Source organism: Lepidochelys kempii, chromosome 7, assembly GCF_965140285.1.
Source record: "Lepidochelys kempii isolate rLepKem1 chromosome 7, rLepKem1.hap1, whole genome shotgun sequence".
NCBI lineage: Eukaryota > Metazoa > Chordata > Testudines > Cheloniidae > Lepidochelys > Lepidochelys kempii.
Window position 1 is genome coordinate 125,821,612 of NC_136386.1, and position 14,364 is coordinate 125,835,975.

Consider the following 14,364-nt stretch of genomic DNA (forward strand, 5'->3'; position numbering starts at 1 on the left):
CAGTGTTTTTGTTGCTTCTAGTGTAGGTAGAGGGAGGAGAAAGGTGAAAACATGATGCCACTGTCCCATATTGTATATCCTTCGTCCATGTGCTTGGAAGACACTAGCCCAGGCATGTCCTGGTGGGCTTTGCTGAGTCACAGAGCTAAGCAATTCCCCGGTGTAGTCTTGTGCAACTGAGTCATAGAGATGTAAATTCCTTGATTACAACTCCCCTGCTGATTAATGGTCATTTAACACCCTCCTGGGTGGGGCTCATCACCCTTATAGTAGAGACTCTCAGACTTACAACATATTTCATTAGCAACCATACAGCAAAATCTCATAACTTCATCCATATCGATGATATACATATTTTAACAGAACAATGTGTTTCAGCAGATCATGACCATTCATATGATATTCTACATGGCATGCTTTCTATGAAATATATCATAATTATACGACAAGGGTTCCAGGGTGCTGCTTTGAGGTACAGAGTGCCACAGGTATCATGTTGAATGCTTTACTGAAGTCCAAGTATATTGGATCTGCTGGATTTCCTTTATCTAAAAAGCAGTTATTTATCAAAGAAGGAAATCAGGTTACTCTGGCATAATATACTTTTGGTAAACTCATATTGCATTACATCCCCTTTTTTGTTTACCTCCATGAATTTAATTATTATTTACTTCACAACTTGTTCCAAAGTCTTGCATATTACTGAGGTCAGACTAATAGGTCTGTAATTGCCTGGATCACTTCTTTTCTGTTTCTTAAATATAGGTACAACATTGGTTATTCGCTAGTCATATGGTACTACCTCCCCAAATAGACAGATTTATTAAAAATCCTTGTTACCAGACTAGCAATTTCATGTGCCAGTTCTTTCAGCCTTCTGGGATGGAAATTATCAGGTTTCTCCCCAATTTGAGTACATTAAGCTGTTGGAATTTTTCTTCCTCCTCAGATGTGGTTAACTTCACTCAGCCATACTGCCTTCATACACATGTTCCATATTATCATCCTGATTGGTAACTGAGGCAAAGTATTCATTTTGTTTTTGGGCAACACCTAGGTTATCTTTAATCTCCTCCCATCCACACTGAAAAGTGACCAAGCCTCATCCTTCCTTATTTTTATAACTAAAGCACTTCATTAGTTATTTTAATTTCTTTGACAAACATTAAACCATTTTGACTTTTAGAAATTCTCATTTTATTCCTACATTTTCTAATCTCCACAATATAGTTTTCTTGATTAATCCCTTTACCATTCCCCTAGGCTCTCTGCTTACTCCTAATAACTTTTTTGAGGTGTCAAGTATCAGAGGGGTAGCCGTGTTAGTCTGCATTTGTAAAAGCGAAAGAGTCTTGTGGCATCTTATAGACTAACAGATGTATTGGAGCATAAGCTTTCGTGGGTGAATACCCACTTCGTTGGATGCATGAGGCTGCACGATGCTTTGCCACTTTTTTGAGGTGGTTATTCATCCAGCTGGATCTGGAGCCTTTCCCTACAAGTTTTTGGGTTTTTTTTAAGTCCTTGAGCTCTTCGGTCCAGTTGACTTCTTTAACTAATTCCATTAAAATCTCAAACTGTGCTCTTTTGAAATCAAAACCATAGCTGATGCCCTGGTTTTGATGATCCTTCCATTTAATCTAAACTGAATCAACTCGTCATCCCTTGATCCAAGGTTAGCTCCTCCAACCAGCTCTTCTGTGATATCCTCACTACTTACCCAACCATCTAAAATTACATCACCTCTTGTTGGTGCAGTGACAAGCTGATGAAGAAAACTGTTGTCTATCACATCCACGAATAACTGAGCCCTACTGGTATGAGTAGCTTTTATTCACTAAGCTATGTCCATGCAGTTGAAGTTTCCCATTATGACACAATTCCCAATAGTATTGATTGATCTAATAATAATATTCAAGCGCTCTCTGTCCATATCTGTGTCTGACCCTGTGGGTCTACAACAGACCCCTAACACTATCCTAACAGAACCTCTTTTACAATCCCTCCTCAAGATGATTTTGACCCAAACAGATTCTGTTTTGTCCATATTACCTCTTATTTCTTTACAGTTTACTGAATCATTGATGTACAATGCTACTGTAATCATGCCTCAGTGGGTCACAACTGAGGATGTCAAATTCAAGACAAACTGCTGAGAAATAGGGCAGATACACCCCGAGACTGGTGGCTAATCCCCGATAAGATATACCAAATCTGCAACAAAAGTAAACTTCTGTTTCACCACGTTGGCTAACAAGAAAACATAAAGGCACTTTCCTCAGGCATTCCAGTTCTTATATCTCCACCAAAAACACTGGATTCAGAGATGAGTGGTTCTTTACAACCAGTCTCATCAAATAATAGGTTCTTCTGATCCCAAAGGACCAGCCACAGACCCAGGTCAATATATAACTTAGATCTTACCCAAAAATCACACTGATGCCAATCCTTTAGTAGGTAAAATCATAGAATATCAGGGTTGGAAGGGACCTCAGGAGGTCATCTAGTCCAATCCCCAATTTTTGCCCCAGATCCCTAAATGGCCCCCTCAAGGATTGAACTAACAACCCTGGGTTTAGCAGGCAAATCCTCAAACCATTGAACTATCCCTAGCCCCCTCAAGGTTTATTCATAAAAAGACACAAATAAAGATGAGAGTTAAAATTGGTTACAAGAAACAAATACATACAGTATTTGCAGAGTTCTTGGTTCAGGCTTGTAGCAGTGATGAATAAACTGCTGGCTTAAGTCAAGTCTCTGGAGTACATCCACAGCTTGGATGGGTCATTCAGTCCTTTGTTCAGAGCTTCAATTTGTAGCAAAGTTCTTTCGGAGATGAGGAGCAGGACTGAAGACAAAATGGAGGTGTTTCCAGGGCCTTTTATAGCTTTTGCCATGTGGAGAGCATGCCATTGTTCTTACTGTGGAAAATTACAGCAACACGATGGCATTTGGAGTCACATGCGCAAGTCCCATGTCCATGCATTTTGTCTAGTCACAGCAGGACATTCCATTCAGTGTAGATGGGCGTCTCCCATGGTCCATTGTGAGTTAATGTACTTTGATGGGTCACTCAATTTGAACAGTCCCTCCACGATGTGCTGCCTTGTGGGCGTTACCTCAGGAGCAAACATTTGCAATCCAGGTATAGAGCCAATACTTATAACTTCAAATACAAAAATGATACATAAATACAAATAGCATAATCATAACCTTTCCATAGACACCTCACTCGACACCCTTTGTACAAGTTTCCTGCAAAGATATAACAGTGGTTGCAACACTGATCTATACGGTCATATTTTAATCAGATAACATCACAGCTACCCCACCACCTTTACTTTTATGCCTATCCCTCCTGAACAGCACAAAGAATCACAGCCCTGTAGGACTGGAAGCGACCTCGATAGGCCGGACTCATGAACTGTAACACTCGTATTTGTACTTTGTCTCTCCTTACTCCCCATCCACTCAACTTGTGGTGTTTGCCTGGCCCTTACTATAGCTTTGCTTGGCTGGTTTTTCCGCACCTGAGCATGGAAGCCTGACATGGAAATTTCATGAGTCTCTCCCAACCTTCTCCCGTCATCTTCTAGTTGAAATAGCAAGGCCTGCTCCCAAGTCCGGAGCGGAGGATGTCAGTGGTCTCTTTGTCAGTCTCATCCCATCTGCCTGGCCAAACTCAGGGATCTGACCTCACCGGATACTGGAGTCACCGGGTCAGCAGAGCCGACCCTACACACCAAGAAGCTTCTTTGCCATGCAGCCTCCAACCGGAAGGGAGCTGTCCTGGCTTTGCACTCACTGCGCTTGTGAGAGCTGGGAAGCCGGGCAGCAGTGACGTGAGCTACCAGAACTCAGCCCGTGAGGCACAGGCAGGGGCAGCGAGGTGGGCATGGGAGGGGGCAGCAGTACCCGGGGATAGATGCCAGGAAAGTATCTATCCGAGTTACCCAGGAAAAAATTTTCCGTAGTAGCTGGCTGATGAATCTTGCCCATATGCTCAGGGTTTAGCTGATTGCCATATTTGGGGTCAGGAAGGAATTTTCCTCCAGGGCAGATTGGAAGAGGCCCTGGAGGTTTTTCGCCTTCCTCTGTAGCATGGGGCACGGGTCACTTGCTGGAGGATTCTCTGCACCTTGAAGTCTTTAAACTACGATTTGAGGACTTCAATAGCACAGATATAGGTGTGAGGGTTTTTTTGTAGGAGTAGTGGGTGAAATTCTGTGGCCTGCGTTGTGCAGGAGGTCAGACTAGATGATCATAATGGTCCCTTCTGACCTAAATATCTATGAATCTATGAAAGCGAATCCAGGGGAATGAAGCCATGGGAGAGCCAGGGCTACCGCAGGGCACGTGAGTGTGGGCAGCACAAGGGCTGGGCACCCCCTACCATACAGACACCGAGAACGGGAGCCAGCCAGAGAAGAGCCACAGAACTAACCAGGGGGCCAGTGAGTGGGAGCGACAGAGCAAAACCTGCCCACTGTGACTAAAGCGAGGCGGGGGGGGGGGGCAGCCTTCCCAGCTCCAGCAGGCTAACTGCCCAGGGTGCTGTCTCCACAGGTCGGGGTTGTGGGCAGGACGGGGGCTGGAAAATCCTCTCTCACCAACTGCCTATTCCGGGTCCTGGAGGCTGCAGGAGGGAAGATCGTGATTGATGGGGTGGACATATCGACCCTTGGCCTCCATGACCTACGCCAGAGTCTCACCATCATCCCCCAGGTGAGCGCTGCACGGGCAGAGCTGCGTGCCCGGTCTCTGGCAGCAGCTGGCCAGGGATTTCGCAATAGGGCAAATGTGTGGGGTGGGCGCTGTGCCTCTCCATAGAAGCTCCATGCCCCAGGTGTCTCTGTTCGTTAACTTATCCCCACCTGCCACCGTGGGGCAGCCAAAGCCTAATGGGGCACTATGAGCAGGAGGGGCCCAAGCCGGAGCCCCCAGCCCCTCGGCGTGGAAGGAGGGGAGCTGACAGCGGCTGCACCAGGAGACACAGCATGACGGGGCCCATCCCATCCTGGGCACCTCCTGAGCTCTGGAAGCGAAAGCTCAGACGCCTCCCATTCTGCTCCCTGGGCACTGTGGGAAATGTTCAGCCCAGGCCCAGGATCAGCCTGCTGGTCTCTCGTTGGGAGCCTAGACTCAGCCAGTCACCTTCACCCAGCCTCTGAGACCGACTTGCTGGCTCCTCTGATCCGCAAGGCTGGTGACCTGCCCTCAGCCTGTGGCTGTTGGAGCTGCAGCATGGCCGAGCTCTTGGTGAAGCATCCCTGGTAGGAGACTAACCCTGCCCCTCCAGCCAGTGCGTTGCCCAGCTGTGGGCACCGTGGGCAGCCAGTTTGAGTGGCTGGACAAACAGCTCAGAGCTGGCTCGAGCCAAACAGAGCAGACTTAGCTGCAGCGGGTGTCCCCCCTTGTGTCTAACTGTAATGGGCTTACAAGCACCTCATGGCTCTGGGGCTGGCAGGACCCCAGACCTAGCGCAGTCAAAGACCCCTGAGCTGGCCTTGCAGGACCCGGTGTTGTTCTCCGGGACTTTACGGATGAATCTGGACCCGTTTGACCAGTACTCGGATGAGGAGATCTGGAAAGCCCTGGAGCTGGCCCACCTGAAGACATACGTGCTGGACCTACCTGAGAGACTGTCCCACCAAGTGAGCGAAGCAGGGGAGAACTTGAGGTAGGTGGGCTAATCTTGGGGGGCCTCACCGCCTGCCCAGCTCCAGAGACACATCCTTCCTCCCTCCCAGGGAGAGTAGAGCACAGCCTGAACATGCCCTAGGCTGTCCAAGAGTCCAGCCAGCCAGCAGGACTAATCCCTGTAGGAATGCATGACCCTCTGTGAGGCTATAGGGAATGAGGGAGTGCATGGGGGGCAGCAAGGCCAGGGGGAAGGGGGCGGGCAAGGCGCATATGGGTGCAACCTAGTCATCATGAGGTGAGAGGCAAAGTGTCATCATGGATCAAAAACTGGCTAGGAAACAGAAAGCAAAAAGTAGGCTTAAATAGCCAATTTTCATTCTGGCTAAAGGTGGGCAGCAGGAAGTACGTGGTCCAGGGTTGTACAATACATTTATTAATGGTCCGGAAAGAGGCTGAGCAGTGAGGCAGTGATTTTGTAGCTAACACACAGCTATATGGGGGAGTCAAATCCAGAGATGACTGGGAGGAACTTCAGAGGGACCTGATCGAGCTAGGGGAATGGGCAACATGATGAAAGATGAAATTCACTGGTGATAAGTGCAAGTAATGCACACTGGAGGGAGAGGAAAAACTGAACAACTCACACACCATATGGGGTTGTAAATTAACTGTATTAGTGACACTCGTACCTCACTGTAGCCAGCTCAATGGTGACCGCTTCTCAAAGTGCAGCTGTGGTCCAAAAAGGGTACAAAACAGTTCAGAGTCAAGCTAGAAGGGCATAACGAATGGGGTCCTGAGGGATCTGTCCTGGGTTCAGTTCTGTTCAGTATCTTCATCAATGATTTGGATACTAGCACAGAGAGTACACTTATAAAGTCTGTGAACAATACCACGCTGGGAGGGGTTGCAAGCGCTTTTGAGGACAGGATTAGAATTCAAAGTGAGCTGGACAAACTGGAGAATTGATCTTAAGTAAATAGGATGAAATTCAATAAGGACAAATGCAAAGCACTACACATCAGAAGGAACAATTAAATGCATAAATACAAAATGGGAAATGACTGCCTAGGTAGGAGTGCTGCAGAAAAGGATCTGGGGATCATAGTGGATCACAAACATAGTGGATCAACAGTGTAATACTGTGCAAAAAAAGTGAACATAATTCTGAGATGTGTTAGTAGGAGTGTTGTGAGCAAGACATGAAAAGTAATTCTTCTACTCTGTTCCACACTAATAAGGCCTCAACTGGATTTAGTGTGTCCAGGTCTGGCACCACACTTCAGAGAAGAAAGTCCAAAGGAGAGCAACAAAAATTATTAAAGGGCTAGAAAACATGGCCTATGAGGAAAGATTGGAAAAATTGGGTTTGTTTAAGCTGGAGAAGAGAAGACTGAGAGGGGACATGATAACAGTCTTCAAGTATGTAAAAAGTTGTTATAAAGCGAAGGATGCTAACTTGTTCTCCTTTGCCACTGAGGACAAGACAAGCAGCAGTGGGCTTCAGTTGCAGCAAGGGAGAGTTAGGTTGGACATCGGGAAAAAAACTTCCTGACCGTAACAGTAGTTAAACACTGGGACAAACGACCTAGGGAGGGTGTGGAGTTGCCATCATTGGAGGGGTTTTTAAAGAACAGATTAAACAGCTCCCAGGAATGGTCTAGATTAGGGGTTCTCAACCTGTGGTCCGCGGATCCCAGGGGTCTCTGGCCTATGTCAAGGGGTCCGCGAAAGACTTATTCTGAAGCCTGGCTGACCAGAATTCGCCTATGTATGCAGACAATAGATTTCCAAAGGGGCCCATACCGCCATCCGAAATTTTTTAGGTGTCCACAACTATAAAAAGGTTGAGACCCATTGCTCTAGCTAAGACGTAGGCCTGCCCCACTGCAGGGGCCTGGACTAGATGCTCTGGCCTTCCTGCCCTGCAGTTCTACGCTTCTGTGTGAGGTCGCGTAAGGAATAGACTGGTGCATAATACTTCCTAAGTCAGTGATGTGGCCGCATTTGAATAGCGTGTCCAGTATCGGTCACCTCATCATCTCACTCAGCATAGTGCTGACGTGTGTGTGTGGGGGGGCGGGAGGGGGGTTCAGAGGCAAGCAAAGAGAATGAGCAAGGGCCTGGAAAAACGCTCACATGACAAGCGAGTGACAGGCTTGGAATTGTGTCCCTTCGATAGAAGACAGCTAAGGGGGTGGAGACACATAAGAATGGCCATATTGGGCTAAATCTATATAAAATACTGACAAAGTGAGAGGCTAAATGGGGAATGTCTGTTTTCCCTGTCTTCTAAAACAAGACCAAGGAGACAGACAAGGACCCTCCTGGCTTCCCCATCCCCACATGTGTAATTAGGTTGTGGAACGCCTTGCCACAGGAAGTTGTTGAAGCCAAGAAATTAACACACTTCCGAAAGGAACTGGACATGTGTATGGCTAGTAAGACTATCCAGCGTTAGACTGGTTAATGCTAAGAAAAATGTTGCTACATGATTAAGTCTAATTCTTCAAGGTACAGGCTGCTCTCTGACTAAGCGAGGTCCATCTGAGCCCCAATGGGGGCAGAGGCTCCAACATCTGCTGCCAGCAGCATTCTTACACCTTCCTCGGCAGCATCCGGTGCTGGGCTAGACAGCCTTGTGTCTGAGCCCGGCTCCCTCGTGCCCTGTGGCCTAACCTTGCTCAGTGATTGGCTGACGAGGCAGGAGAGGAAGGATGTGATGCTGCCACTAGGCTACTCCAGGTCGCTCACTCGCCCTCCGTGGCGGAGCTGGTGCTGGGCCAGTTCTCAGTCTGCCCAGCGTCAGAGCGGGTGTTTTCTCCCCACCCCAGCATTGGGCAGCGGCAACTGCTGTGTCTGGCCCGAGCCCTGCTCCGCAAATCCAAGATCCTCGTCCTCGATGAGGCAACAGCAGCTGTGGATCTGGAAACAGATCATTTAATCCAGACAACAATCCAGAGCGAATTTGCCAACTGCACTGTCCTCACCATCGCCCACCGCCTGCACACCATCATGGACAGCAACAGGTGGGTGTGTGTCTGTGTGTACACACTCGCGCCCCTGCAATACTCACCGCAATGGCCAGGGGCGTGGGGGAGGGGCGTGGGGGCGCTGTACCCACCAGCGTGGCCAGCCAGGAGCAGTTGCTGTGCACACCATTCCACAGAGCAATGCGGGGGGCTCCATCCTGGCTCGCCCGAAGGGGGTTAGGGCACTGTAGCCACCGTCCTGGACCACCCCCCTCCCCCAGGAGCAGTTGCTGTACACTCCATTCTGCGCGGGTAGGTGCACACAGGTTCTATGGCCAGCCGGGGGGGAGAGGTGCTGTACACACCATTGCAGACAGCAATGGGGGGTGCTATACACACCATCGTGGCCGGGGGGGGGCTGTACACACCATCGCAGACAGCAGTGGGGGGTGCGCACAGAGGTGCTATACACACCATCGTGGCCAGCCTGGGGGGGTGGGTGTGCTATACGCACCATGGTGACCAGCCGGGGGGAGGGGAGAGGTGCTATACACACCATCGTGGCCAGCCCCGGGGGGGGGGGGGGGGGACTGTACACACCATCGCAGACAGCAGTGAGGGGTGCACACATGGGCGCTATACACACCATTGTGGCTAGGCTCGGGGGAGGTGCTGTACACACCATCCTGGACCCCCGACCCTCCCCAGGAGCAGCTCCTATACGCATCATTGTGCACTTGGGGTGGGGGAAGTTGCAGGCAAGTTTGCATCATCCTGGCTAGCAGGGGGGCAGAAGAGAAGGGGCACTGTACCCACCATCAGGGCAAGCAAACAAGTTGAGGGTGGAGTGCAAGGGGCCAGGCGCCAGATGGTAGGTGCAGGGGGCTATACACACACAAACAAATGGGGGAGGGGTGGCAGACTCCGACCCCCCACTGCCCGAGGGGGTGTGGATGGGGCACTGGGCACTCCTTTGTGGCCTGCACCAAGTGGGTATGCAGATGCGGCCTAGCCCCCCATCTTGGACAGGCCGTAGAGGACCTGAAGATCCCTGTGCAGCTCCAAACCTTGTCGCATTCACTCACAGCTGTTGGTCCAGTAAAAGAGATGCCTTTGTCCCCTAAAGGAACAGGAGAGGACTCATGGCACGTTAGAGACTAACCGATTTATTTGTGCACAAGCTTTTGTGGGCTGCAGCTCACTGCGTCAGCCCCCTCCCGTCTTTCCAGTAGCAGAGGCATCATTTATGTCGTCTTGGACTGACGCAGGCAGGCCCCGGCCCGGGGAGCAATTTACTGTCCTGCCTCGGGTGGGGAAGAGGCTGCAGACAACCTCGGACCGGGAAGGGCATGCGCTGCGAGGAGCTGCATGAGAGCAGAGCTGGTCCTGAGGGGCCCAGTGTCCTTTGTGCTTGCAGGGTGATGGTGCTGCAGGCGGGGCGCATCGTGGAGTATGACAGCCCTGAGCGGCTGCTCCAGCAGCAAGGCCTTTTCTCTGCCATGGCGAGGGACGCCGGGATCGTGAGCGCTCAAGCCACGGTGCTGTAGGACAGCTGGAGCTGACAGGGTGAGCCCCATCTCCAGAGTCACCCATCTCCAGCATCAGGACCTAGGGCAGGGCCCACCGCAAACTGGGACGGACAAACGGCGGATTGCCAGAATCTGTTTCCTGTTGCCTCTGGGCGCCTGGCAGCTCCGAGCAGCGGGACCTGCCCAGGACTTCACTCCTCTTCACCTGGGACTTTAAAGGAGAGAATGAAGCCACGGGGCTCTGAGTCCCTTGAAGAGGGGGCTTTGGGGCTGGGCTAGGACTTACCTCACTGCAGGCAGCAGCTCTGAACCTGCTGCTGCCATACCCGGGGGACAGATCCAAACCCTGCTATGGGGGGTAGCTTCAACGTAGACGTGTGCAGACCAGACCCCACGTGCACTTGGGCAGCAGCTCTAACAGAGCCCCGGGGGTGACTGTGACCCGACATGCAGCGTGGGAATAGCTTGGCTGAACAAGGGGGTATTTTTACAATCATTTTACTTATTGGTCCTTATTCTCAAGGCACTCACTAGCATAGGCCCAGCATAGCTGAAAGAGTAACTAAAGCTCCAGCCTGAAGACCATGGTTGACAGCAATGCTCCTCTAGCAGAGTGGAGCTCTCTACCGCAAGGGCAAAGTTGGGCAGGAGACAGCTGCCTCAGGGGCCAGTCCAGGGCTCGAACCATGGCCCATCGCAGAGCTCCTCACTTTCTGCTCCAAGTGTCAGGTCCACTGCTCCGAGCAGCCCTCCCCAGCAGAAACAGCATGTCAGGACACTGTAAAAAGACGAATACCCTGGGGAAGAGGCTGAAAGCACAAGTGAACCCCACGTGACACATTAGACCCACGGCTTTAATGCAGACACCTCACTGATGAGGGCAGTATAGAATCTACATAGAACAGAATTTCCTGATACTAATGTCTGGATGCACAGGCAAAACTTAGCTCCATCCCCATGAAAGGTGACTGCAGCCCTGGGCTGTCCCCGCCGCCCCCCACTGCAAGACTTGGAGTCAGTGTTAGTCTCTGGGCTTTGCTCCAAGCCCACGCAACAACTTGACACTCCCCTGGTCCCTGCTGGTGCTCATTCGTCCAGGCAGGAGCCCTGAAGAACCCTATTAAGTGTGTGGTTGCAATTCTGTCTCTATAAAGGATATTCAAACACTTGTTTGTGATATTACTTGGGGGGGCCGGGGGAGTTGCTGAGGAATGTTGCTAAAGCCTGGGCCTAGTCCAGCAGTAGGGGCGGAGGACAGAGGAGGCATAGGATTTGCCTAAGCACCGGTTTGCTGCTCTGCAGAGCTCCATTGTGAGTTGCAAGCTGAAATAGAAACATGGCTCCAGTGTGACGCTGGGGTCTAAGGCCTGGAACAGCTATTCTGGTTGTCCTTGCACGCCCTATCGCCTCTGCACAGGAGCTGGGCCATCTGGCTACACGCCATTTGCTGGATTCTTGCCCTATAAACTGTTGTACTCCAGCAGCTTCTGGGCACGGGTCCCAAACTTTGTGTTAGTCTCTCAGCAAGCAGCAGGGCGGCTGCTGCTCCAGTTTGTCGCTGCGGCCTGGGCTGCGGGGGCCCATGCGCAGCTGCTTACAGCGTTGCCATGTGCATGTCCCTGACCAGAAACATGGTGCTTGACACAAACAAACCTGAGCACCACCACGGGAGACACTTTACTTAGGGGACACAGACACTGTTGTCAGAGTGCAGGGGAGTGAGGGGGAGGAGGAAAGTGTCTCTTGGGCCAGGAGCAGCAGCCCCCAAATACAACCCTTCCAATAGTACTGCCCCATTCCGGGGGCGCCCGGCCAAAGCCTAGCAGGCAGTCTGGGGTGTTGATGCCTTTAACCTACACTCTTGCCAAAGGATCTGCCTGAGTCTCACCAGCCCCTCACAGCACTCTGGGACGCGTGTCAGAGCAAACGGACGGACCCCCAAGTTCTGGTGGCGGGCTGGAGTGAGGAGGGGAAATGGCTTGAGTGACAGGGTGGTGAGGCTGCTGTCTTACCTTTGGCTCATCTGAACGACTGGAGTCAGGGGTTGCTGTGGGCAGCTGCTGCCTGCTGGGCGCTATGGGAAGGAGTATCACGTATCTCCCACAGCAGCGGGGTGCTGCTAGTCCTGAAACGAGGGCTTGGGAGCGCCCCACCCCGGGATGGCTCCACTGCAGGGGAGGTGTGAGTTCCCAGCACGGGCAGATCCCACGTGCGCTTGTTCAGCCCGTGCTGGGAATTCACACCAGTAGAGGGGCTGCTGCAGCACAGGCTAGCCGCCCAAGGTAGGGCCCAGCAGACTTGGGGGGCTTGGACTTGGGAAGCTAGCCCTGCCCATCGCCCATGGTTCAGCTGAGCGTGTGAGCCTGTCTGCGCTGCGAGTTACAGGGCCACGGGCAGCAGGAAATACCCTAGGAGACCAGCAGCTCCCCCAAGGGAGGCTCGCAGTTCTGGGGAGATGGGTCTTCCCAGCTGTGGAATCAAATGGCTTATAACCAGTGACAATGGGTCCTCTGTATGGAGTGGGGGAAGGGGCAGAATCCCACCCTGAGCAGGTACCGTACTCCAGCCCCAACTTCCCAGCTACATTCTACCCCCTGCCCGGTGAGGGAGCCTGGCCCTTGCTCCCAATGCTCATTGCTGAGGAGCTGTGGGGCTCCTGTTCTCAACAGCCCCGGTTGCTTTTAACGGTACTTGGCTAAAGAGGGAATCTGCATTAAACCAGAAACCCTGAAGGGAAAGGAAATGCCGCACACAGGCAGGAAGCAGCACTGTGGCCCGAGCGAGGGGGCCACTTCCTCAGGGAGTTGGCTTTGCTCTGCCCAGTCAGGCCCAGCCAGCTTCTTTCTAGCAGCTAGATCTAAGGGGAGGCTACTTGCCCTGCTAGGAGGAAGAGACAGGACAGGAGGCAACAGGAATTCCTGCTGCACAGGCTGGACTGTAACCTCACCGCCCCGGCCAAGCCCGGTCACCACGCCAACTGCCTGCAGCCTGGGCGGGGCAGAGCCCCTGCCGGTCCCGGACCATCCAGCACCACGGGCGATACTGCATGGCTTTCCGGGGCTGGAGGGTTGGTGTTTCACACGCTGACTCAGCACAGCAGGGGTCGCAGAGCCCTCCCCCCCCAAGTCTCTGACATGGTCCAGCTGGGATTAAGGCACCAGAACTTGGGTCTCGCTGTGGGGATGGTGCAGCCTCACGTATACTCTGTCTTCCGGATGTAACTGGACGGCACGTAGCCCTGCCTCCCATGCACCTCAGCTAACCACCACTCTCGATTGCCCGTGATATCTCCAAACTGTAGGATCCTGAGTCTCTGATTGGCTGAAACACTCAACTCATTTGGACTTCGGCCTTTAAAGGTGTAGACAGCATAATAGACCTAGAGGGACAGGGGGAGAAAGCGGGTCAGAGCTGGGCCAGGCCTGAGGAACAACAAGCCAGGATCAACACTATCATGTAGCTCTTTGTGTACTGTGAGGATTACTCAGACACACTCTGAGAGGGAAACTGAGGCACAGCAAGGGGAAAGCACTATCTCCCAGGGTCATAAGGGCATAAGTCATCCTGGGTCAGCCCATAGGTCCACCTAGCCCATTATCTTGTCTTCCGACAGTGGCCAATGCCAGGTGCCCCAGAGGGAATGAACAGAACGGGTAATCATCAAGTGATCCATCCCCTGTTGCCCATTCCCAGCTTCTGGCAAGCAGAGGCTAGGGACACCATCCCTGCTAATAGCCATTGATGGACCTATCCTCCATGAATTTATCTAGTTCTTTTTTGAACCCTGTTATAGTCTTGGCCTTCACAACATCCTCTGGCAAAGAGTTCCAGAGGTTGACTGACCTTGTGTGAAGAAATACTTCCTTTTGTTTGTTTTAAACCTGCTACCTACTATTTCATTTGGTAAACTCTAGTTCTTATGGTATGAGGAGTAAATAATGCTTTCTAATTTAACTTCTACACACCAGTCATGATTTTATAGACCTCAATCATATCTCCTCCTTCATCATCTCTTTTCCACACTGAAAAGTCCCAGTTTTATTAATCTCTTCTCATATGGAAGCTGTTCCACACCCCTAATAATTTTTTTTGCCCTTTTCTGTATCTTTTCCAATTCCAATATATCTTTTTTGAGACAGGGTGACCAGATCTGCATGCAGTATTCAAGGTGTGGGCCTACCATGGATCTATATAGAGGCAACATGATATTTTCTGTCTCA

At 51.3% G+C, this 14,364-nt stretch overlaps 2 protein-coding genes across 8 annotated transcripts in view; one reads left to right on the forward strand and one right to left on the reverse strand.

Moving 5' to 3' along the window:
* ABCC2 (ATP binding cassette subfamily C member 2) overlaps positions 1-11,310 on the forward strand; it is a 65,543-nt gene extending 54,233 nt beyond the window's left edge. Inside the window, exons 29-32 of one of the 2 annotated variants that reach the window (XM_073354677.2) lie at positions 4,567-4,725; positions 5,514-5,680; positions 8,478-8,672; positions 10,033-11,310. In XM_073354677.2, coding sequence (XP_073210778.2) covers positions 4,567-4,725; positions 5,514-5,680; positions 8,478-8,672; positions 10,033-10,162 — 651 coding nt within the window. In that variant the 3' untranslated portion in view covers positions 10,163-11,310. The other variant, XM_073354678.2, reaches the window with a different exon arrangement.
* The window catches only part of DNMBP (dynamin binding protein), an 88,726-nt gene continuing 84,125 nt past the window's right edge, over positions 9,764-14,364 (reverse strand). For all 6 annotated transcript variants that reach the window (XM_078853912.1, XM_078853910.1, XM_078853911.1 and 3 more), the window contains one exon: positions 9,764-13,523. In XM_078853912.1, the coding sequence (XP_078710038.1) occupies positions 13,338-13,523 (186 nt within the window). In that variant the 3' untranslated portion in view covers positions 9,764-13,337. The remainder of the gene's footprint in view (positions 13,524-14,364) is intronic.